Consider the following 24,897-nt stretch of genomic DNA (forward strand, 5'->3'; position numbering starts at 1 on the left):
TACACTGGATCTCTCTCCCTCTCCCTCTCCCTCCCGAATCTGAGTTCATTTGGAGTTCTTAGCCAAACACAAATTCACATATCTCATTCTCTCTCCTTTTCCCTCTCGACAGAACCCATTGGCACCATGGAACCCATTTGCGCATCGGAGCCAGCCTTCTCGAGCCCCATCTGCTCTTCACTCCACCACACTGAAAGCCCCAAAAAATAATCTTCAAGTTGAAAGGTAAATAATTTTTTTTTTCTTCAATAATCTTACCTAATGAAGCCAGCCTTCTTTCGTGTTTGTTTTCTATTCCTTTGTAATTGTTTTTTTATTTTTTTTGCTTATTGCGGCTACATCGTCGATGACGTTGCCGTAGAATCTCGTCCATCCTTTTCGGTTGCAATGGATTGCTTCATCTTCCAACTGTTCATATGATTGGCTCGTATATAGCCATCTTTAGGCAGCTAAAAGTTTCAATATTTTGTATAGTTTTTTAAAAGGAATTTAAAATGAAAGGTTGTTTACATAGAATTTGAATAAAGCTTTTATGAAAGGGCGTTTTATTTTAAATTATGGTGAAATTTTTCTTAGTTTAATTATTATTATTTTTTGAATCTATGCAGAGGTTTTTCAAGAAATGAGTTTTTGAGTCTTTGAAAATGGTGTTAAATACTAAAATAGTTTTTTGATATTCTTTTATTTTTAGTTTCTAATTTTAATTTTTTAAAGACTATGCTTTTGGTGTTGGGTCTTATCTGGATACTGCATCAATGTTCATAAAACCAGTAACCTTGCTTAAACTATGTTCAATCAAAGTGGAAGAAAAGGAGAGGGAGAGAGAAGTGATGTTTGGCTGAGACTTGAAATGAACTGGGAGGGAGAGGAGTAATTTTTCTGACAAGATCTAGTACATTTCATTTTATTTTATCTTCCATGGAATGCCCACATGGCATATTCTTATTGGCCGGTGTGAATAGACGTTGGGCACCCATCCAGTCTCAAGCGCAACTCGTGTAAATTATTCTCTATATTTCGGTCCCCATGTTTTATCTTATAAGAATGCTATCAATTTTAACCAAAATTAATAAGATTCTTATGACTTTTCTTAATTAATTATCAAATAATTATAGAATGGAGATGAGATGAGTTGATGCCTTATTAAAATAATAAAAAATAATATTTTCAAACATGTGTCTAGAACAGACTTAAAATGTTTACATAGTATAATTTGATTTAGAAGATAAATTTTAAAAGAATTATTATATCCGCAAACTAATGTGTAGAGCACACCATCCATATTACCTAAATGGTAAAATTTTATTTGTAAAATTCAAATTATAAAATTTATTTTTCAAATCAAATTATGTTATATAAGCACTTTATTAGACATACTTTACACATTGGCTTGCGAATATAATCTTTTATTTTAAAATTGAATTTTACTATATATACGTCGGTGTGTTAATACACCACTTAAAGTGAAGTCCATTATAATTTAAAAAAATTAAAACAAAAATTATTTTTTAGCATAATTGATGTGGAAAGTAAGGTTGGAAGCACTCCCCCGCTCTCTCTAAAAGCTCTATATTTGGAAACTCTCTTTCTCGTCGTGGGCGATGGGCAAACAGCCTTGAGGGCCAATCCGTCCCTCGCATCCAGACGAGGGCACCTGCCACCCTGTAACGCCTTGGTCCTGGATGGGTTTGAGAGTTATTCTTTGTCACTCAAAATAATGTCTCAACAATATAGTTATAGGCTACGTTTGGGTGTCCAACTACTCTGAGATACTCTTGATGGTTCTTGTACGGATGAGAAGTATTTTACATCCAAATGCTCTTCGCACCCTATTCTCGTACGGCCCAGAGACTTCTCTCTCCCTCCCTCTCTCTTCGCAGTCTTCGCTCTCCCTCTCTCTCTCTTCGCACGCACCCTTCTCCCTCCCTCTCTCTTTGCACGCACCCTTCTCCCTCCCTCCCTCTCTCTTCGCACCCTTCTCTCTCTCTCCCTTTCTCTTCGCACCCTTCACACACATTCTTCCCCAAAAATAGTCAAAGGTGGTTGACGGAGAGGTTGGAGGGAGAGGGTAGTTTGCATGTGTGCGACGGAGAGGGAGATGGAAATGGGTTTCACCCATTTCGGTTGGGTTACCGCAAGGGACGTAACGCTGCGCGTGGGGGAGATTGGCGGTGGCTGGGGGAGTCGCCGGCGTGAGGGGGAGTCGTCGGTGGTGGCAGTGAGAAGGGGCGGCACCGGGCTGGGCTCAAAACCCATTTCAGGCGTGGGGTGAATCGGGCCAGAGGAGAGAGAGAAAATGAGAAAAGAAAAAAAAAATCACTATAATATTTATCACTGATATATATAAAAAAAATTCATTATAATATTTATCACTAATATATATAAAAATAAAATTATTATAATATTTATCACTATTATATATAAATTAAAAATAAAATCATTAAAATATTTATCACTATTATATATAAAAATAAAATCACTATAATAAAATCACTATAATATTTATTATTAAAAATAAAATCACTATAATATTTATTACTAAAAATAAAATAACTATAATATTTATGGGAGCCACACATTTTTCCACTACATATCCAAAAGTCAGCAACTCAACATACTTCACACATCCAAACAACTCAAAATACTCTCAATGGGACCCACAAACTCACTCCAATCTCTACTCATAACTATTCACAAACATTCTCAACACTTCTCAGGTATTCTCACTACCCAAACGTACCCATAGACTCCACAATTTTCGATGACACACATAAGATTAACACTTGCTGTTTCAAATCTACTATATGATTAATCTAAACACCACAAAATCTCAAAATTAACATCAATCCTTCAAAATATCCGGTCGACATAGAAAACAAAACTATTGAATAAAATCTCCAATAACCCAAGTATCATCTTTATACTTAATCCACTATACTCATGTAGCCTTACACATACTTTATACTCTTGATCCTCAACTGAACACTAAAAAATATCTGAAAAATATTGTAGAGATAAGTGATGAGTCATCAACAACTTAGTAAGCAGATAACATATACTATCATGTAAATATGAGCATTTTCAGAAAATTCGGTATGCAGAAACAAAACATTTCATTTTTATATGCAGATCTCAAAAACATGCTATTAGAAAATCAGAGCAAGTTTCAAACTATTCATATTCAAAAGACTATTTGGCTTAACATGACTAAACATCTTTATCTTATCATAACATATCGTATCGTATCGTATCATATCACCATATCATATCATATACCATGTTTAATCCTCATGATAGGGTTGTGCTATCATTGGTGGCCAAACCAGACAATATCATATTGTGAAACTTTCCCTTATTTATTCTCAGAACTCCGAGTGTGCACACATAAAAAAAATACAAGAAAAAACTTATTTGCTTACAAAGTGGGTGCACTCATATCATATCAGAAGTGTTGATATCAATCATATAACAGAATCAGAAGTATCATATTAGAACCAGAATCAAAATCAGAATAGAAAAAGAAAGTCATGCCAAAGGTTTTTCAGATGCACATCATATCAAAGAAAATGGTGAATATATTCATATCATTTTCGTATAACATGTGCAAAAATTCTCAGATTTAATATTCACTATTTTGCACATTTCAAAAACATGTCAAATATTGCTCGTGTCTGCACTATTAATGTCAAAAAGTATTTTTCTTTTTCATACATATTTCACGAGTGAATGCAGAACATATAACTGAGGTTATTTTCACATTTTCTTTTAAAACATAACATGCACATTTTACAAACTAACTTCAGCTCATTTTTTCTTTTTATGCAAATCTAGTATAGGAACCCCGCTTACTTGGATATTTTAGTTTTTCAAAATTTTTTCACAATAATGTCAAGCAATTATTAATCGTCGCCTATTAAAAAAAATAGTCATGTAATCTTTGTAAATTTTTCATCGAACACGTATTTCAATACTTAACCTAAAATGCTAAAATTAACCTACTTTAATTTCTCAAAACCTAACATACTATCACTTCTCAAATTCCTCAATATCCACTTAATTTCTCTGGCTATTAAACTCTAAATTATTTCTAAAAATGTATACCAATATTTTTACTAATTACAACTATGCCACATAAAATAAATCTCTAGTTTAAAAATTCTCTTAACAAAATTATAATAAAATTGATTAAAATAGGAAAGTAAAATTTCATTTAATAAAAATAGATTAATTAGACTATCTTTAAAGGGTTCAAAATGAAATTTTGAACTTACTATGTACTTCTAAAATTTATATTTTAAAAATATATTATTACTAATAATATACTTCAAATATTTATTTATTTTCTTTATAAGTTATAAATTTAAAAACTAAAACCCTTACAAATAACAAAATTTAAACTTGATATAAAACCCACCTAAAGGAAAAGGCATTTTAGGAAATAAGCATAAAATGCATCTGCATGTTGAACTTTGCAAAAACTATTTTTGAGATGAAAACCATAATATTATGTGATGGAAACAAGCTCACCGTGAGGGAAACTCACGACGGCGGATCGGAGTGACATTGGGTGGATGACGATAGCGGCGCAGTTGGGAGTGGCGGCATGGCACTGTAAAAAGGGAAGGATATAGTGATGAGAGAGAGAGATACTGGAGGGAGAGAGAAACTATTAACTCGAGGGAGATATCGAGACTTAGAGAAAGAGAGTGAGTTTTACCAAGAAGATAGCTGAGAAGGGCGGAGGAGGACTGGACTTTCGTGGTGGTTGGCTTCTCTGTGTAATCTTGTGGTTGGCTACGTCCGTGGCCTACAATGGTCATGTGACGGTTATGGGGACGTGTGTGGGTGGCTGTTGGAGCACCAACTTGCTTTGTTTTTGTTTGTTTTTTGTTGAGGAAAACAGGGCATGCCGTTAGCGTTGATGCTTGAAGGAACTGGGTAGTGTCGATTGGGTGATTGGCCGTGAAGGAGAGGCTGTTGGTGTGGAAGATGGCTCTCGGCTTAGTCTTCGTTAATGTGGGTCTTCGATGTTGTTGGCTAATGGTGTTTGAAGCATGGAGGAGTGAGGGCTTGCAGAGGTGATCACTATGGCGACTCTTGGATGTCGAAAGAGCAGACAATGTTGGGCGACGATGACTCTTCCGACGGTGGTGTGGGGCGGAGGCTTGAGTGCATGTTAAGGTGGCTTATCGGTTGCTTCCTAGACGTGAAGGTCAACGGTGCAATCTGCGACTTGTTGCCGTTGTGCATGGGTGGCTGCGGTTTATGGGAGAGAGTCATGGTGGTTGCCAAATTCACGTGGCTTGGCAGTGGGGCTAGTGACGGCCGTCATGTAAGGGTGGTCTCGGCAAGTGGGGGTGGTGTGCAAGAAGGGTATTGAGGTGGCTTTGGGTGGTGTTATCTTGAGGCTCACTTGTTTTGCTGCTGGCTGACAGCAACGTCCTGCTGCCTTTTGGTCGGAGCTCAGTTTTTTGAAACCTATGAGGAAGGTGCGGCAATCCTAGTTTGTAAAACTAATGAACAACTTGCTTATACGTGAATATATATCTATATATATGAGACTGTTGTCGTGAACGTGGTGGGGAAAGGAACATGCATGGTGCGGTGAACGTGGGTGAAGTAACTAGAAAACTAAACTAGGTTTTGAGGAAGAATAAGATCCAACCACGATGCATGGGTTGAATATATATATATATATATAATATATATAAATAGTCGATTTACGAATTTTAATGAGAAGGAGACTCTAGAATTGTAACCCTAATCTATTTGAAATTGAACACAAATATTTAAATCAGCCTTAATCTTCATGTCTAAAATAAATCCATCCTCTAATAATATCTCCGAGCCTTTAGAAGAATTTATTGGGTCAATTTTTAATTATTTATAGCTCACTTGGTCCATAAATAATAAATGAGATTTAACTTAATTATCCAATTCAATAAAAATCATAATCCTGTCATTATAATATTTTGGGCCTGTAATCTATTAAAAAATTATTTAATAAATATCGAATGAGCTTCCCATAAATAATAATCTAAAAAATTTTATAAATTACGGCTTAGCTTGAGCTTGGTGCTGGCCAGGTGTTACACACCCACCCAAAGGGGTGGCCTAGGGTCCGGTGGCCCAACTCGTCCCCCGACACTCATGTGTGGGAGGAATCGAGCCTGCTCGCACGGGTGATGCAGGTATCACTTATAATGAAAAGCTTCCATATCAACATTGTGTAGGATGCGTAAAAAATAAAGTTTATAAATAATAACTCTAAAGTAATTTCAAATCAAGTTGATCATTTAAGTTACATGGATTATGTGTTTCGTAAACTGACTTTGAGAATATACTAACTCTACAATAATTTCACATTGACTTATAAATAATTATTCCAATTAATATATCAAATCACGTGAACGGTATAATGAGAAGATTTCTTAATAATATGGACTCTATATAAATACTCGGTATTGTATTTTTCTCTCATTAAATAAGTTATATAATTTGATCAGACAATTATAAAAAATAAAATTATTATTATTATTATTATTTTTTGAATCGAAAAAAAATAAAATTATTAAATATTTCAAAATAAGAATAACGTTATACCCGAACCATATCATAAAGATTGTTCATGGGAGCATTATTAATTGAAAATAATATTCGTTCTAAACTTAAATCTTATGATTTTCACTTATAAAAAACATTTATCTTCTGGAATTTAATAATAATTATGATTACAATTTACAACGAGGACGCTTGAATACCTGATAACGCGTGAATACGGTTATGTTCTGTTTGGATGGGAAGATAAATAAGGTGGTTTTAAATGAGGGTTGGTTTGGATAGAGGATTTAAATGAGATATATATGTTTTGTTGGAAGTTAAATAAAATATTATTAAATATAATTTTATAGTATTATTTTTATTTTGAGATTTAGAAAAATTAAATTATTTATTATATTTTTGTATGAGAATTTAAAAAAATTATAATGATAATATGAGATGAAATGAAATAGATTTGTGTATCTAAATCTATGTTATAAGTTAAATAAAATATTATTATTTTAAAATTTTAAATAATTAAAATTTTATTATATTTTATATAAAAATTTAAAAAAATTATAAGGATGAAATCGTATCCGCGGAACGGCGGAAGGCGGGACCATTGATGAAGAACTTCCGGAGTTGGACGCTGCTCCTTGTTTTGGCCACGTGCCGGTGTCTTTGGGAATTTATACTCGCACGGGACGTGGCGTTCCCTCTAATCACGGATTTTTTTCCCTCGATTCTCTTGAAACTCACTCAGACAAGGACATTTACATTGCCCTTTGCGTGTTGTGTCCGAAGATCAGCGGCTTTTTTTACTTCCCATTTTTTCTTCTCCTTTTGATGATCAAGGACTCCGGGTTTCGGATTTCCTTCCTTCCCAGTCATATCAAATCCAGATCTTTGTTGTTGTGAAGTCGAAGTGAAAAGCCGCAATGGTGTACGAGTTTTGACGCGTTCACAGTCTTTATTTGTTCGGTTCTTTTATGCTTCTTTGAAGACCGTTTGGTGCACTCGTAGTTTTTACCTTTCGGGAATTTGATCGCTCGGAATTCTCGCATAACTGACGAGTTCTTGTTCCTTTTTTCAATCAAAGATCCGAGCAGGTTTTCTTTTTTCTACTTGTTTCTGAAACTTTTTGCTCAATTCCACTATTTTCCTATGTACGTGTACACATAGTTTGTTCAAATTTATTGCGTCGATAATGTTTAACATCAGTTATGTGTTGTTTTAAGGTTTTTGCATGCACTATACTTTTCCCTCACGATTATGGGTTTACTTTCTCCTGGATTCTTGCATGGGCTAAGTTGTAATATGCGAACTCAGGAAAAAAAGATTGTTATGTGCAGTTTTTTTAATTATAGATGATGGAATGATAAAAATCATGCTTCATAATAAAATTACTGTGTAAAAAAGCCATTTTTTGTGTAGGTTAGCCCCAAAGCGAGATGTTCGTATATTATTTTTGCTGTGTTTAGAAAACATTATTGGGGATCATTGACATTAGTAATCCTGCTATTTATACTCTTGTGCGACTTTCATCCGGAGGCACAAAATTCGTTTGCTAAATGTGTGTTTGTTTTGCTTTGATTGTCTGTGTTAGCAGGAGGGCAGGAGGGGCGCCCACGTGGGCTGACCCCCTCCCTTCATGCTCAGAGTAACGTATACTTGACTTGTAACGGATGGCTTAATGCCATACGTTACATTGCAGCTTGCAACGTTTGCAATTTGATTGCAGTGTAATGGCTGGCCCGTGTGTTGGTGGACTATAAATAGTCCCCCTCAGTTTGGTTTTGGCATCATCTAAAATACACAAAAGCTCTCTCTCTTTTGTTCTCTCTTAATAAGATATTTAGGCTGTGGATTTTTTAAGTGTTACTCTAGTTTTATACTACGTAGTACACTTCGCCACTAAGAGGAAACGCTTGGGATTTGTCAATCTAGATAAACTTGTGGAGCAATTTTATAAGCTGAGCTTGAGGTATTTTTCTGCTGTGCTTTCTTACAGTCTGAATAGTAGGCTCAGTTCAAGTGAGCCTGGAGTCCTCTGCAAATTAAATATTGAGAAGGCCTATGATCATGTTAAGTGGGAGTTCATTTATTCTTTGCTTGGGAGATGCAGGTTTTTTTTTTCTTTTATTTTTTGTATTGGTGAATAAGACTCCTATTGGCTTCTTTAGTAGCTATCGTGGTTTGAGACATGGTGATGTTGTTTATGTTATCTTTTGTTATTGTTACGGAGGTTAAGAAAAAATGTTATCAGCTATTGTTGACAGAGGTTCTCTCTCAAGCTTCTATATGGGAGCTAGTAATCTTGGTGTTTCGCATCTTTTATTTGCTAATAATACTTGGATATTTTGGGGGGCAAACAATCACCTCTGTTTTTTGAGGGCCTTTCTTTTATGCTTTGGATTTGTTTCTAGGTTGAAAGTAAATTTGGCTAAGTTAGAGCGATTGGTTATCGTGGGAAATGTTTTTGATAATATAATGCCCCAGTGGAAGGCTCAAGCCACATGGTCTGTACTCCAAAAGGACTAGTCAATGATATAATTGGAACCCCATTGGAATATTATAAAGAGTAGGTGGTGTGTGGGAAGTTTGGCTACCATATTGGGGTGCAAGGTTTTATCTGTCTGTGAAATATCTTGGCCTCTGTTTGGGAACCTCTTTATAGGTTCTCTTTTGTCTTTTCAGGATGGTGTAGTAATGGAGAAAAGTGAGTGTCGATTGGCTGATTATTAGATGATGTATTTGTCTAAAGGTGGTAGGATCACCTTGATCAAGTGACCTAATTCGGCTCTATCTTTTATGTTATTGTTTCGCTTTCACACTAGCGTTGCTAATTGAATAGATAAGCTACAGTGTGACTTTTTATGAATCGGCTTAGGTGAAGAGTCCAAATTTTACTAACTAAACTGGGCCAAGGCGGGCTTTCATATTTTTTAGGGAGATTTGTGAGTTCAAAACGTGCTTTTGTTCAATTTTGCACTTATAGGGTAGTGGTTTTGGCGTTACCAATGGAGGGGGAAGGCCTTGTGGAAAGCTGTAGTGGATTCTAAATTGATTGTATTTGGGGTGGGTTATGGAAAAACTATCAGGAGAAAAGGATGGATTTTTTTCTAGTCATGCTAGACTCAAGGTGTTTGATAGCTCTAGAACTAGATTCCGACAAGACTTGTGGTGTGGTAACAGGGTTCTCAAGGAAGCTTTCTCATAGATGTATAGTATTGCATGCGTGGTGAAGGCTTCAAATTGTTGATTTATTAGAGTTTGTAAGTGGCTCCCCTTAGTTGAATGTTTTTTTTTCAGAGCGGCTCATGATGAGGAGGTTGATACTTTCTTAAAATCTTCAACTCTTGTACTTTACTAGATTATCTTGGAGGTGTAGATAAGATTTTTTGTGAGTCTTCCCTGAAAGGGAAGTTTTCTATTTGATCTTTCTCTGCAGCCCTTATACCTAAGGATTGTAGCTGTCTCCCATGGAAGAAGAGTATTTGGTTGACTGTGACGCCTTTGAGAGCATTTTTTTTTTTCTTGGACAGCCTCATTAATGAAGATACTGACATGTATAGCCTACGGAATTCTAATATCCTTGTAATAAATTGGTACTATATGTGTAGAAAGAGCAATACTTCTGTAGGCTGCCTTTTACTCCATTGTGGGTTTGACAATGCCCTGTGGAAAGACTTATTTTCTGTCGAGTTGGGGTGGCTTGGGTTATGCCGATAAGACTAGTAGGCCCTTTTTTCAACTGGAGCAGGTTCCATGGTAGCGCATAAATTGCAGGCAACGACGGATGGCCTATATCTATATGGTGTGGTTTATTTGGAAAGAAACGAATGATGAAAATTTTGAAGATCGTGAGTGGAAGATGGAGGAGCTTAAAACTTTTGTTTTCAATACCCCTTTTATTTGTGCATCTTCTCTAGATTTTAATGGGCCAAGGTTCATATTTTCTTGCTGCCTTTTCTTATTTCTAGTTAGGCGGTTCTCTTGTATACTTCTTGTGTTTTTGGGCTACGCTTTTTTAATAAAAAGTTTTGATTACTTAAAAAACTTATGCTCTGCTTTGGTATCTTGTTGCTTATTCTTAAGGTTGAAGTGAAGTTAATTCTTTGCTTTTGCATATGCTTCAACAGAAACTGACCTGAGTCCAATATTTGTACCATTGTTCAGAATTCAAGACATGTTAAGTTTTTCACTAAGCAGAAAATAAAGACTGATATGTAAGTTTTGCAGCTCAGGTCAAGTAAAGCTGCTTTTCCACAGAAGTGAAGACAACTGCATGCTTTCTGCCCATGGAAATCCTGTTGACATCCTATATTCCTCTCCTCAAGTGATAGGACGCTTGAAGCTTACCAACATATTGAACGGAGATGAACATTTCTGCGCTTTTAACTTCTGCAGGAATTAATATAGGCGTGTGTGTTGTTCTTTTATCACTTTATTCCGTATTGAGAAAACAACCAAGCAATGTAGGCGTGTACTTTGGACGAAGGCTTGTGTCAGTGTGCTCAAGACCTAGTGATCCTTTCAGCTTTGAGAGGTTTGTTCCTTCTCCTAGTTGGATAGTGAAAGCTTGGGAAACAACTGAAGAGGAAATATTGGCCATTGGAGGCATGGATGCTGCGGTGTTTCTAAGGATGGTTGTTTTCAGGTGATTGCCTACTACCCAAAACTTGTTGACAATCAAGGTGAATTTGTGCCTTATTATTTGTTTGGTGAAAAATGTAATGAGATTGTACGAATTTCTGAAGGTGGATGTCTTGGAAAGATGTTATAGTTGGTTTTACTTGATGGTTTGATGTGTGGATTATTGTTATTCTGTTCTTTTCATCTCTCTTTTTGTTGTGAAGCTTTTTGCATAAGATCAACTTTCTTTCACTTTTTTTGGACATTTTATCAATTCATTTTTACTTGTCTATAATATTTTTGGTAAGTAAAATTGAAAAGTAAAAGGAACTGTCTATAATATAAATATCTTTACTTGAGTTGGATGAGGTTTCTAGGTCAATTAAGTGCATGCTTCACATATTAATAATTTATATGTGGTTTTGTGCCCCTTATCTGGATGATGAAGCTGAGACCGAGGGCCTGTTAGATATTTGGTGCATGTCTTCTTTTTTGTAATAAATTGGGGAAGTCTACTGTAGTAGACAGTCTAAGCACACTGGGAATGCTACTTGAACTTGGTGGATGTAGGGTTCACAGGGTTTTATTTACAATATATCATAATCTATGTATCTAATGATATAAATTTTAGATGTTGTTTTTGTTTATTGAACTCCTCTTGTTAAATGTCCATTCTCATAATTCAATTGTTGTGGAGGCAACTCTTAGCACTCCTAATTATTTTGCACCAATCTGTCCTTTTAAGTACATGCCATAGATTCTTTAAGCAATAGGCTTTTAGTTATATTTCAAACTACATGCTCTGAAATTGGTCTCTCTTTTCATGTATCTATGGTTTGCTTTCAGTCTCATTTCCATGTTTGTAGAAACTGCTTGTTTTTCAATTGAAACTTACTAACGCTAATTAATTTTCTGCAGCATTAGAATCTTTTCTGTTGCTGTTGTCATCTGCTTTTTTCTATTACTTCCAGTGAGTTATCATGGGCAAGAAATGCGTCACAAGCGGATCCCTTTAGAGTCGCTGGAAGTTTTTACTATTGCGAATGTTAAAGAAGGTTCAAAGTGGTATGAGATATTTTCTGTTGATGGTTTAGAGGGGGTTTTGACATCTAAAGACTTTATTCCCAAAAAGCCGCCTCCTTAATAATATTTTTGATTAAAACAAAAAAGAGTAAGAACGGCCACCCCATGGTGGTAGCCACCACGAGCGCCGATTTGGGCCGTCCCATGGTGGCCTTAGGTGGCCAGGCTGGCCACTACGGGCTGGCTGTGGATTTTTGGTTTTAGTTTTTTAAAACATAATTGTAAATCTTTTTTTACACTCACTATAAAAACTAAAAAAAAACTCATATTTAAACATATTCTCAATGGGTCTTACCACTTATTAGTCTGCAGGTTTGGGGCCTTATATGAGACACAAAATTCTCATTTGATCTCATCTCATCTTATTCCCAAACATAATTCAAATACAAAATTTTTAAATTAATCATTACAACTTTTTCAAACTTTCAAATAAAAAATAAAAACAATTTCAACTTTTTCAAATCCCAAAATAAAAATAATATTATAAAACTATATTATTACAATATTTTAATTTTATAATATTTTTTATTCAACTTTTTCTCTCTCCTTTCCCAAAACCCAAAAAATACTCAACTCAGACTATCTCACTACTATTCACAAACTATCTTACTACTATTCACAAAATTCTCATCTCATCTCACTCCCCAAACAAGCCCTAAACCTCTAATTTTTTTTTTCACCACTATTCATGAATATTTCTATACTCATGTTCATCCCAGATCTTTGTTATATTAAAGAACTATCTGCTCTATTTTTTCTTTTTAACATGTGTTTAGATGCTTACCTATTAGGCATGCATACAATGCTCCAAAAGGAAAATGCCATCTCTTCCTTTTTTAATTTGTTCGAGTAGAAGTCTACTCAAGCAGTTTATAACCTTGATCTGGTATTAATTATCGCTTTTCAGTTGTCCCACATTTAATCACCTTTGCTATCGAAATAATTAGTTTTTGTTATAAGACTGCTGTAAATTGATTTCTCTCTTTTTATCCCTTTTTTTTTTTTCAGGCTTTGGACTCATTGTCTCGCATTATACATTATAACCTGTTCTGCTTGCATACTCCTTTACTTTGTAAGGATTTAATTCTTCTGTAGCATCTGCTTTGTATAGCTTATCTTTTGTTCAAGGTTCTAGTAACTTTCTTGACAAATCTTCTATATTTATTATAGGAGTACAAGAGCATCACTAAGATGAGACTAAAACATATCACTGGAGCTCCTCCAAATCCAAGTCATTTTACGGTTCTTGTTCGTTCTATCCCCCGGTGCTCACATGAAACTTACAGTGAAACAGTGAATAAATTTTTCACAAAGTATCATTCATCAAGCTATTTGTCACACCAAATGGTGTATCGGTCTGGTAGAGTACAGAAACTGATGGTAAATGAGCAATTGATTATTTATAACCAGCCACACATAGACGCACTTCTTTTAATATGTTAGATTTGCATGTCCGTGAATCGATTTCCTCCTGGCTTATTAAATCTTCATTTTGGTTACCATGCTAACATCTGTATATCATATGCTTGAGTCTCAAACTCTTATATTGTTTAAGGTGAATGCACGCTCATGTTTTTCTTATAACAAAAATAGAAATTGGAATGCCCAATTTTCTTTTTTCTTTCCCAAGCACTCATTTATATCAGTCAGCATAGTTGATGCTTTTTGGATGGAATATCCCCTTTTTATCATTATTTTCAGAAAACCAATTTGCAAATCCAAGGGAGTCTACTACCTCTTTTTTTAGTAATCAAGCACCACATCTTTCTTTCAGTGTGAGAGTGCTAATGATTTCGGTTAATGTTTTGCTATGATTCATAATTAATGTGCCATTCTATACTATAAGAAATTCAACGATATCATGAGTCATAGTATCATGTGGACACGATTAGTGTTGTGATTTGTACTGACCTTTTTTTAGCACCAAATGATGAATGGATGTTACTCTGTGATTGAAGTGAATAATGCGTCCTCATGCATTACTTGATCATTCTAGTTTATCTGGGCAATAACATTGATCAGTACTTGAATTATTGCATCAGACCATTGCCACTGATTTTCTAAACTTGCATGTTGTGCAGTTGATTCCTGTCAGCTTCTCGTCTTCTAAGGCATCAGTCATAGTATGCTTAATTTAGATGCTTCCATATTTCTCTCTATTGCTATGCGACTAAATTTGTATCTGAGGCTTTGTATGACATATTCACTATGATGGTCAAAGAGGGGCCTTTGCTGCATTGTTGTTCTGAGTTAAATTTGGTTGACTGCTGTGAAATAAAAAATGTTTTGAGTGCCTTATTATCTTGTTTTTTTGGACCTCTAAGATCTGTTCAATATTTGCAGACTGATGCAGAGAGGATGTACATGACTTTTAAGGTGGCTGCTCATGAACAGAACTGCCAGCCAAGTTTTATGCCACGAGGTCTTTGTGGAGGACCTACAAAATCTTTTGAGATAGTTTCTCGTGAGACGGATGATATTAGCGGGAAAACTGGCTTTGGTGATTTGGATTTGGCTACTATAAGAAAGGTCAAATCTTGGCATGAACTGATTTTAGTATTTGACTTCTGTGTGTTTTGGTATTTATGTGCATAAAAGTAATTCATGTTTGACTTCTTCTCTCCATCTTTGTAAGCTTTGGATCTAGTATGAAAGAATCGTGAATTAAATCCCACATTACATGCGAGGGAGAAGCTCTTGCGATTTATAATGATTTCAAAGAACTCTAATTATAACATTCATTAGTTCTTTTGGATTATAAACCTATGTGTAGCTCGAGCTTTCTTTGAGTCCTTAAAAATGGTATGAGAGCCAACTTAGCCAAATTATGGGAGTTGGGCTGTGTTACTTTCAATTAAATGGCTTAACGAGGATGTCATAGATTTCAGGGGGATTTTAATACCCTGGATTTGATGTGAGTGGGTGGTGAATGAGTTCTCATATTACCTGGTATGGAGAAGTTGTTGCTATAAGCTTCAAGTAGCTCCAATTTATAATTGATTAGTTCTTTTGGAGTATTAGGTCCAGGTGTGGCTTAAACTTTCCTTGGATTGTTATAATTTGGTTATTTTATTTTTTAAAGCATGGAATGTCCAATGTTGCAATTTAAGCTTCTCTAGTTACCTGTCTAGCTTTTTCCAAGATAAGCAAGTACTTTTGGGTTGATCAATTTTTCAGAATAGTTGCAATATGTGATTTTTAACGGAGAAAAACGTTAGTCTAAATATGTGAAAAGTTGCTTCCAGGGCTTTCTTTTTTTCTTGGAAATAATTTAGTAATTCAGTTTGACTGCTTTTGGACACTTGGAAGGAATTGTATTTGCCAAGTCTTGAAGTTCTCTCTCTCTCTCTCTTTTTTAAAATTATTTCCCCCCTACAAAAATCCTGATTCTACTCGTCTTTCATATGTTGCACTATGATATATGGTGATTTGCTACGATAATGTTTAGTTTTGATTATTTTCTTTTTCTTATTTAAGTTGTGTGCTTGGATTGTTCCTGTGCCTTTTTTGAAAAATGAACTCACTTATTGAAAAATGGTTTATAAATTTGATTTTGTATTTTCATAACATATCCAATTAAAAAGTGGAAATAAGAAAGTTGATGTTTGGTTCTCATAACCTGTCAAAGAGTGCTCAGATATGAACTGTTAGTGGGAGCTTTGATTATTTTAAGGCGCCCTACTTCACTTGCAAATAAAGCGCCCTACTTCACTTGCAAATAAATCTTTTAGGTTTGGGACCTTTTAAGCCACCACCTCACCTACAAATAAATCCTTTAGGTTAAGATTTTATCTAGATCTTCCCGGAGGATCTGGCTTTTGCCGGATCACCATCAGGTTAATTTATTTTCTCTTTTGTTCCTGTCTATCTTTCTTATATAGTGTCACAATGCATTATTATGTGTTCTTCACTCAGTTATATGGTTTGGGATCAAAATAATGCTTGCTGTACATGCATTTTGTGGGCGTGGGAGAGTGACAGGATGGTGTAGGTGAAGTGTGATGAAATTGTTTGCTTAAACATTAGAATACATTGAGATATAGTGTTATTTAGTTTGTCTAGGTTTGATTTGCAGACATGGTTTGTGGTGGTATACTTGAAACTGGATTTGTATGACACCTCCATTTGCTTTAAACTCATTGCAGTTTAGTCATTGTACCAGTTACAAAAAGGCCATTCTTCTTCTTCTTCCTATTCTCTCTCTCTCTCTCTCTCTCTCTCTCTCTCTCTCTCTCTCTCTCGTTGTACTATTACTTCTTCACCTGTTACATTTTCATTTCTCGTTAAGGTATACAAATTGTCACTAGTAGCCTAAAGCATGTTGATCTTCCATACAGGAGTGTGCTGCAGCTGTTGTTTTCTTCAAGACTCGCTATGCTGCTGTTACTACTGCAGAGGTTCTTCAATCTTCAAATCCCATGTTATGGGTGTCAGTCTTGGCTCCAGAGCCACATGATGTTTATTGGTCAAACCTTTGTATACCATATAGACAACTTTGGATCCGAAAGATAGGAACTCTTGTGGCTTCCATTGCCTTTGTGCTGGTGTTTCTTATTCCCGTAACATTTGTACAAGGCTTGACTCAGCTAGATCAGCTACAACAAACATTTCCATTTTTGAGAGGACTCTTAAAGAAGTAAGTATATGTTGCGATAACTCAGAAAAGGGGTAAACATTGTGATGATGACTGTGTTTATTTGTTATCCTTAGAATTCATTTGAATGTTTCATTTTTTGGTGTTTTTTTTTTGATAAGTAAGAAATTTCATTGATCGAACAAAGGTAGGCAAAGCCCATGTACACAAGAAGTATACAAAATAGACACCTAGTTACATTCTAGAAAGCTGAAAAGATAGCAAAAACTCATGAACATTCCCTCCCTTTAAAACTATAGCAGAAAGCAATTGAACTAAAGAAAGTACAAAAAAATTCCATAATTCCCCCATAGCTCTCTCCTTGTTGTTGAAGCACCTCTCATTTCTTTCCATCCATATACACCACAATAAGCACAAGGAGCCATCCTCCACGTCGCAGCCAGTTGAGGGCTATAATGATGCCTATTCCAACATGCCAGGAGCTCCACCACACTCTTGGGCATAACCCAAGTCAACCCGGCTCTACTAAATATGCCATCCCATAACTCCCTTGCCACCTCACAATATAGAAAAAGGTGGTCAATCGATTCACCATTGTTCTTACACATATAACATCACTCCATTACGATCATCTCCCGTTTCCTTAAATTGTCAGCCATCAAAATCTTTCCTAAAGTTGCTGTCCAAGTAAAAAATGCAACTTTGGGAGGCACAGGAACTCTCCAAATACCCTTCCATGGAAACGCAATGGGCTGATAATTTGTCAGCACCTTATAGAAAGATTTAACAGAATTTTTTACTCCCTAAAGGTTTCCACAACATTCTATCACTCCCATTACCTCGTATCCTCTTGGAATAAAGCAAGCTGAAAAAACCTGCTATCTCCTCAACTTCTCATTCCTGCACATTTGTAGAAAAGATCATATTCCAATGCACTGTACCAATGGCTTGACACAGCACATTTGAGACATCGGCCTGCTGATTTCCAGCCAATCTGAAAACAGCTAGAAAAACAGAAAATAGAGCTCTCTCACCACACCATTCATCAAACCAGAACCTATTTCTTGTGCCTTCTCCAACTCAAAAATGATGTGTGTTGCAAACACCTTCCACCCATTTCTAATAAATTTCCAAAGACTCACACCATAAGACCCTATACCCTCCTTGGAACACCAACCCCCCTCGAACTCTGAAAAAATCCACAATGTTGGCCATTAACTAAAACAGAAAACCGAGCGGTCAAAACACAATGTTTGATCCATCCACACCACCTATCCCTGAAGCCACATCTTCTCAACATATATAGCAAAAAATCCTAGCACATGTGGTCGTAGGCCTTCTCCATATCCAACTTGCAAAGGACTCCCAGAACGCCATCCCTCAACCGACTGTCCAAACACTCATTTGCTATTAAAACTGAATCCAAAATTTGCTTACTCCTTACAAAAGCGTTTTGAGATTTGGAGATACTTTTTTCCATCACCAAGCTCATATGATTTGCTAACACCCTTTGAAATGATTTTATAAATCCCGCCTACCAAACTAATAGGACGGAAATCTTTCAACTCAATTGCCCCCTCTATCTTCGGGATGAGGGCAATGAAGGTAGCATTAAGGGACTTCTCAAACTTGTGACAAAGATGAAACTCATGAAAAACCTGCATCATGTCATCCTTCACTATATCCTAGCACTCTTGAAAGAAGGCCAAAGAAAATCCATCCAGGCCCGGGGCTTTATCTTTGCACATACCACTCACCACCTCTGCACTCCGGCTTCCTCAAATGGTCTCTCCAACCAACTTGCTGCATATTGGTGCACCGTGTTACCTTATTGGATCACCTCAATCACATTATTGCGCTTGTGGGAATTTGCCATCTGGTGGAAGAACTTAGTACATTTGTCGCCCTCCTTCAACCATGTCCTCCTTGATTTTTGTCTCCAAGAAATTTCTTCCATAAAAAAAACCTTTTTTAACTCAGACACCACCTCAATCTTTCTCAACTAGGACTCCTCGGTGACCTCCCCAACTTTTAGAGAATGCAGCTCACAAAGAAGACTTTTTTGCTCATCCGTGTGTCTAAAGACCTCAATGTTCCACTTCTTTAGATCCAGCTTAAGGGTTTTGAGTTTACCATCCACAATAAAACTGGGGGTATCGTGAAAGAAATAGGAAGCCCACCAATCCCTCACCACTCCACAAAACCACCTCAGTCTTTCGTTATTTGGTGTTGTGTGGATAAGAAGTGTTAATAAACACATTCACTTTATGAACTGGAGATGTAAGATTATAGGGCTTTTCTTTTGGACAAGTCAGGGAATTCTAATTTGTTGGAAGATACACAACATACACTAGCATATAGATTCATGATAGAATATAGATGTTCATAATCGAATAATGTTAATTTTAAAGCATTAGCATATGGCCAATGAACCATAATTTGCCATGGGCAATTGCAACCTTCTTTTTTTTTTCTTTTTTTTAAGTAAAAGGTAAATTTTATTGATACGAATGAAATAGGCATAGCCCGTGTACACATGAGGTATACAAAATGACCCTAAATACATTCTAGGAACGATAGATTAAAGACAGGAAGTCATGAGCATTGTCCCCCTTAAGGACAATGGCTGAAAAACAAAGCAATAATGTGTGTATAAAAAAATTTTAAACCTCTGCCATTGTGCGCTCCCTATCTTCAAAGCATCGCTCATTCATTTCCATCCAAGTACACCACATAATGCACAACGGCATCATCTTCCACATTGTCGCCACTTGAGGACAGCCTTAAATCTCCTTCCAACAAGCTAGTAAATCAACCACCCTCAATGACATTACCCAAGTGATATCAACTCTTCTAAAGATCTCATCCCACAGCACTCTTGTCACCTCACAATGCAATAATAAGTGATCCACCGATTCTTCTTGCTTTTTATGCAAGTAGTACCAATCCATCACAATGAGCCCCCCCTTCCTCAAGTTGTCCGTGGTCAAAATCTTCCCAAGACCAGCAGTCCATACAAAAAAAGCTACTTTAGAAGGCGCACGAGACCTCCAAATATTCTTCCAAGGGAAGGGACCATTACCTTGTGATGCCAATATTTTGTAATACTCCTTGACTGTACACTTCTTGCTGCCATTGGACCTCCACGACATCCTATCCCCCTGTGCTATAGTGTTTCTCGTGGAGTATATCAACCTGAAAAATTTTGAAACGGTGTGCAATTCCCAATCATGAATATCCTTATTAAATAGGATATTCCACTAGTGAGAACCATGAGAAACTACCCTATCTGCCACAGAAGCATCCCTGTTGGCTGCGATGCGATAGAGAGCTGGAAAGGCCCTATCAAGAGCGCAATCTCCACACCAAACATCATGCAAAAACCTGATTCTGGTGCCTTCTCCAGCCACAAAACGGATATGATTTTCGAAACTCTGCCATCCCCTCCTAATAAATGGAACTTTAGTGGTAGCTTTGAAAGATAACCTAGCATTGATGGTTTAGTGTGATAATGACATTTTATCTTTCTCAGTCCACTTTCTTATCATACTTAGACATATGAATAAAATTGCTAAATAGCTGTCCAACTTATTTCCATCAGGATTTCACAGATCTTGTCATATACATATAAAGGCTTTTGTGAGAATTGTGAAGAAATTTGATGAAGTTAATAATCATCCATCCCTGTGACGCACTTCTTGCTCATAATTCTTTTTCTTGAATTATTAAATTTCTATAGGTTTTTTTTTTTTTTTTTCTCACCTCGATATGATCTAGAGTAGTAGCTATGTGTATGAAATAATTGAAAAGCCATTGATTCAAAAGGTACGGTTGATGGCATTGTATGTAGTGCTCTATGCAAGAGCCCCAAGCCACATCTAGGTCCATACTCCAAAAAGCCTTGTCAATGGTACAATTCGTGCCTCTTGGAATTATTATAAAGCTCAAGAACTCCCTACTGAGCATTATGGGATCCTAAAGGGGTGTAACCGGTCTAGTTCGGTCTGGTTTTGGATATATTTTAGAATCGAATCGGTATATACCGGTTTTGAGATTTGAAGAACCGATACCGCACTGATTATACCCCTAAATCGGTATTTCCGATTTTACTGGTTTCGGTTCAATTCGGTTCCCTTTTTCCGGTATATTATATAGTATATATAATATAGTATATATATTATAGTATATAATAATATAATGATAATATATTGTAGTATATTATAATATATATTATAATTGTATTATAAACTATAGTGATATATTATAGTATATTATAATATATAGTGATATAGTATTAGTATAAGTATTAATACAATAGACTATAGTGATAATATATAGTTATTTATATAAGATTTTAAAATTTAATATTATATTAATTAGTAATTTATCGTATAATACAAAATTATTTTATATATAATTACATATATTATATATAAAAATTATATATAATATAAAAAATATTTTATACAATATAAAAAAATTAATATATATATATATGAACCGGTCCGGTCCAGTGTTAGAAAAAGGAAAACTGGAACTGGATCGATTTTGACCGGTTTTGAAAAAAATGAAAGTGGTACTGGACTGAACAAACTCGGTACCGGACCAAACCCATCGGTTCGGTCAGGTCCGGTTTACAGGTTTTTTTTTTTCAGCACCACCGACTCATTGTTTACACCACTTAATACTTACTCAGTAAGGGACATCACAGTTTCTCTTCCTTAAATTTTGGACATTCTTGTTGGGGTTCATTCCATCATAGGTGGCATGCTTCAATTCTCACATTTCTTGTTGGGATTGGCTCTGATACCATTTATAATGCACTAAGGGAGGCTGTCACATCTGGGCCCATACTACAATAGGACTAGTCAACGGTATAATTGAAGTTCAATGGAATCATTATAAAGTGCTAGAATTTCTCCATTCCAAGCAATATGGTATCTCATACACCACTTATACTCAGTATGAGGTATCATATTGTATGAACTGAATTTTGGAAAAGTCGCTAGGTTTTATATTCCCTGTAAGAAATGTACTTTTTTTCAAGTAAATTTATCCCTTGCCTGGTGCAGGAAATTTATGAATCAGCTGGTAACAGGTTATCTTCCAAGTGTGATTTTGATTTTAGCCCTGTATACAGTTCCACCAACCATGATGCTATTTTCAGCTGTGGAGGGGTCTATTTCCCGTAGTGGGAGGAAAAGGAGTGCATGCTGCAAAGTCCTATACTTCACAATCTGGAATGTATTTTTCGTTAACGTTTTTACGGGATCTGTTATTAGCCAATTGAGCTTCTTTTCTAGTGTAAAAGACATACCTGCACAACTTGCCAAAGCTGTGCCGAGGCAGGTAGTGTTCTTTGATTCCCTTGTTAATTTGCTATTTACCTGTCTCTGATTATGCTACCCTATGCAGAGTATACCATTCATTCAGTTTTTCTGTTTTTCTAACATGAATATTAAATTATGTCATGTGAAGTGATGCAAGTTTTGAGTAATATTAATTTTCAATTATTGATTGAATAAGGCTTTACAAATGAGAATTTTATTTGTGAAATAATCCCTCATGATCGGTTTCTTTCTATTTTAAGTCCTTTCTTTGGTTATTAGATTTTCATGAAATAAAGAGAGCTGCAATCCTGTAGAAGACATCATGATCCTGTGGGAAAAAAATTATTATTTGTGGAGACGGACATAGAGATGAAATTCCTGCCATGATAACTGGAAATTCCAACTAGTAGAGAAATTGGGGAAAACCTGTATTCTTCTCTTGTGGAAATGTAGAAGTTTTTTCAATAACTTATTACTGTGATTTTGGTTTTCAAATTGTTGCAGGCTAGCTTCTTCATGACTTATGTTTTAACATCTGGTTGGGCAAGTTTGTCGTGTGAAGTGATGCAATTTCTTGCTCTTTTCTGCAATCTAGTCAAGAGATTCGTACTCAGAATCAAGGATGATTCGTCCAATTGCACTTTCTCTTTTCCCTACCATACAGAAGTCCCACGAGTCCTCTTATTTGGATTCCTTGGTTTCACATGTTCCATCTTGGCACCCTTAATGTTGCCCTTCTTGCTGATTTACTTTTCACTTGCTTACCTTGTGTATAAAAACCAGGTGAGTGCCTTATCTTGTCTTTCACCTGTTTTGATGTTACTTGCGATTACTGTTTGTATATGCTGCTTGAATGTATTTAGTTTTAGCCTAGTCCTTTAATTAGTGATTGATCATATTTTTTTTCCACAATGCAGAGCTTGTTCTTCCATTCTCCATTGTAGTTACATAATGTGTTTGAATACAGAGTTGTAAACTCATGTAGTTCTGTTTGTTATGTACATATCCAGCCAGCTTTCTTATCCCAAGTTAGTCATAGGTTTCTAGCAATATGTTCTTAGCATCTCCCTCTTACTTGGAAAATGGAAGTTGCCTTTTTGCTTTTTATGTGCCTACACAGCAAGAAAAAATTCTCTGTAAACCCAAACAGAGAATTTGAAGATGTTTGAATTGAAATCAGTGTGTATTTGGAATTATTTTGAAGGGATATGTATGAAAAGAAATCCCCTTCATTCTCTGTATAAAACCTGCCAAGGAAATAGTCTTTATTTTTTGTTCTCTTTATTTTTTTGGGGATGAGGAATACATATGCTTCATCCAAATGCAAATGAGACTGTAAAGATTTATGTGATGATTCTTCATAATTGATCCAAATGCAAAACATCTTGATTGTCTGATAAAAATCTCAGGCGATGGATTCCACCTGAGGTATGTAACTGATGCTTTTATATGATAGACTGGTCATAATAGGGTACAGCAGGGTATTCCAACAAGAAAATATATTGTTCCTATAATATTATTTTTCTCTTTCTCAATATTCTCTCTTTTTTGTTTGTTTGACTGGAGATTTTGATCTGATCCCATCATTTGAAATGATGTTGTTTACTTTTTTTCAGATTCTCAATGTATATGTTCCAAAATATGAAAGCGAGGGACAGTACTGGCCTATTGCCCACAACACAACAATTTTTTCATTGTTGTTGTCTCAAATTATCGCGCTTGGGGTCTTTGGAATCAAACGATCGCCTGTGGCTTCGGGTTTTACCATTCCATTGATTATCTGCACTCTTCTATTTCACGAGTACTGTAGGCGGAGATTTCTTCCAATATTTAAGATGGTTCCTGCAGAGGTAGCAATTTTAATTGGACCCTCTCTCAACAGTTTTTTTTTTTTTTCCCCTTCCATCGAACTTATTTCGATAATTCTGAAACAAAAGATAAATTTCAAGCCTGATGGTTGGATTGTTTATAGGTTTTTATTGAGATGGATCAAAAAGATGAGCAGTGTGGGAGGATGGAAGAGATTTATCAAAAGTTACAGTCCGCATATTGTCAGTTCACAGAAACACCTCATGAGTTGCGTAGATCTGAATGCTTGAATCATCACGATGACGGGAAGAGCATTCCGGATCCGGAGAAACTGAACCCAGGTTTGATTCACCCAATGCTTGGGAGACTCCCACTACCTGGAATCAAAGAAATAATTGGGTGGCTGTCTTTGCTTCTCTTTTCAGGAAAGGAAGCAAACCAATTAAACGGGTCATCTAGTTGCGATTTGGATATAGCAGAAACCAGCAAGAAGTAAATTGGGCTCATTGTTTTGTTCATAATCCATGTTAATGTCAGTTTTATCCATCATGAACAAGCGCCAAAGAAAATATATATTTTAGGAAGCCTTGTACGGTAAAGGTGCTGCTGCTGGGGACTCTGGTCGGGAAATGCGTAGTTCAACAAGCATAGAAATCGGTTCTTTGTTTTCTACATCTTTTACCTTATAAACATGAAGTTTCGTTACGTTGTTATAGAAAACGAAAATACCACCTTGTACCGTTGTGACTACAGCTTTATACAAATTGTGTAAAATTATGATAAAGTTCAAAGATAACCGAGTATCTAATGTAATGCAATGCTAAACAAAACTAAATGGATTCGACATTTGATTAAACAACGCGAGAACGACAAACTAAATGAATTTGGCAACCTTATAATTTTAGG

At 35.8% G+C, this 24,897-nt stretch overlaps 1 protein-coding gene across 3 annotated transcripts; it reads left to right on the forward strand.

Moving 5' to 3' along the window:
- The first annotated feature begins 7,165 nt into the window (after positions 1 to 7,165).
- Positions 7,166 to 24,794, forward strand: LOC121262847 (CSC1-like protein RXW8). Of its 3 annotated transcripts, XM_041165500.1 has the most exons (12): positions 7,168 to 7,649; positions 10,783 to 11,200; positions 12,094 to 12,240; positions 13,267 to 13,330; positions 13,429 to 13,638; positions 14,602 to 14,787; positions 16,596 to 16,894; positions 21,925 to 22,201; positions 22,687 to 22,965; positions 23,799 to 24,032; positions 24,155 to 24,332; positions 24,417 to 24,794. In XM_041165500.1, exons 2-12 carry the CDS (start codon positions 10,920 to 10,922, stop codon positions 24,485 to 24,487), a joined length of 2,226 nt encoding a protein of 741 aa, XP_041021434.1. In that variant the 5' UTR covers positions 7,168 to 7,649; positions 10,783 to 10,919; the 3' UTR covers positions 24,488 to 24,794. The 3 variants fall into 3 exon arrangements, with proteins under 3 accessions (XP_041021433.1, XP_041021432.1, XP_041021434.1); XM_041165499.1 differs by having other exon boundaries at positions 7,166 to 7,706; positions 24,155 to 24,794; XM_041165498.1 differs by having other exon boundaries at positions 7,166 to 7,649; positions 24,155 to 24,794.
- Positions 24,795 to 24,897: the final 103 nt, after the last annotated feature.

Source organism: Juglans microcarpa x Juglans regia, chromosome 4S (genome assembly GCF_004785595.1).
Source record: "Juglans microcarpa x Juglans regia isolate MS1-56 chromosome 4S, Jm3101_v1.0, whole genome shotgun sequence".
Lineage (NCBI taxonomy): Eukaryota > Viridiplantae > Streptophyta > Magnoliopsida > Fagales > Juglandaceae > Juglans > Juglans microcarpa x Juglans regia.

What these genes read in the sequence shown, in the direction of transcription:
- LOC121262847 (XM_041165499.1), top strand. Translation starts at nt 10,920, where the DNA reads ATGAACATTTCTGCGCTTTTAACTTCTGCAGGAATTAATATAGGCGTG. An exon ending in GTAGAGTACAGAAACTGATG is followed by an intron (nt 13,639 to 14,601) that starts GTAAATGAGCAA and finishes CAATATTTGCAG; the next exon opens with ACTGATGCAGAGAGGATGTA. An exon ending in TTGAGAGGACTCTTAAAGAA is followed by an intron (nt 16,895 to 21,924) that starts GTAAGTATATGT and finishes TGCCTGGTGCAG; the next exon opens with GAAATTTATGAATCAGCTGG.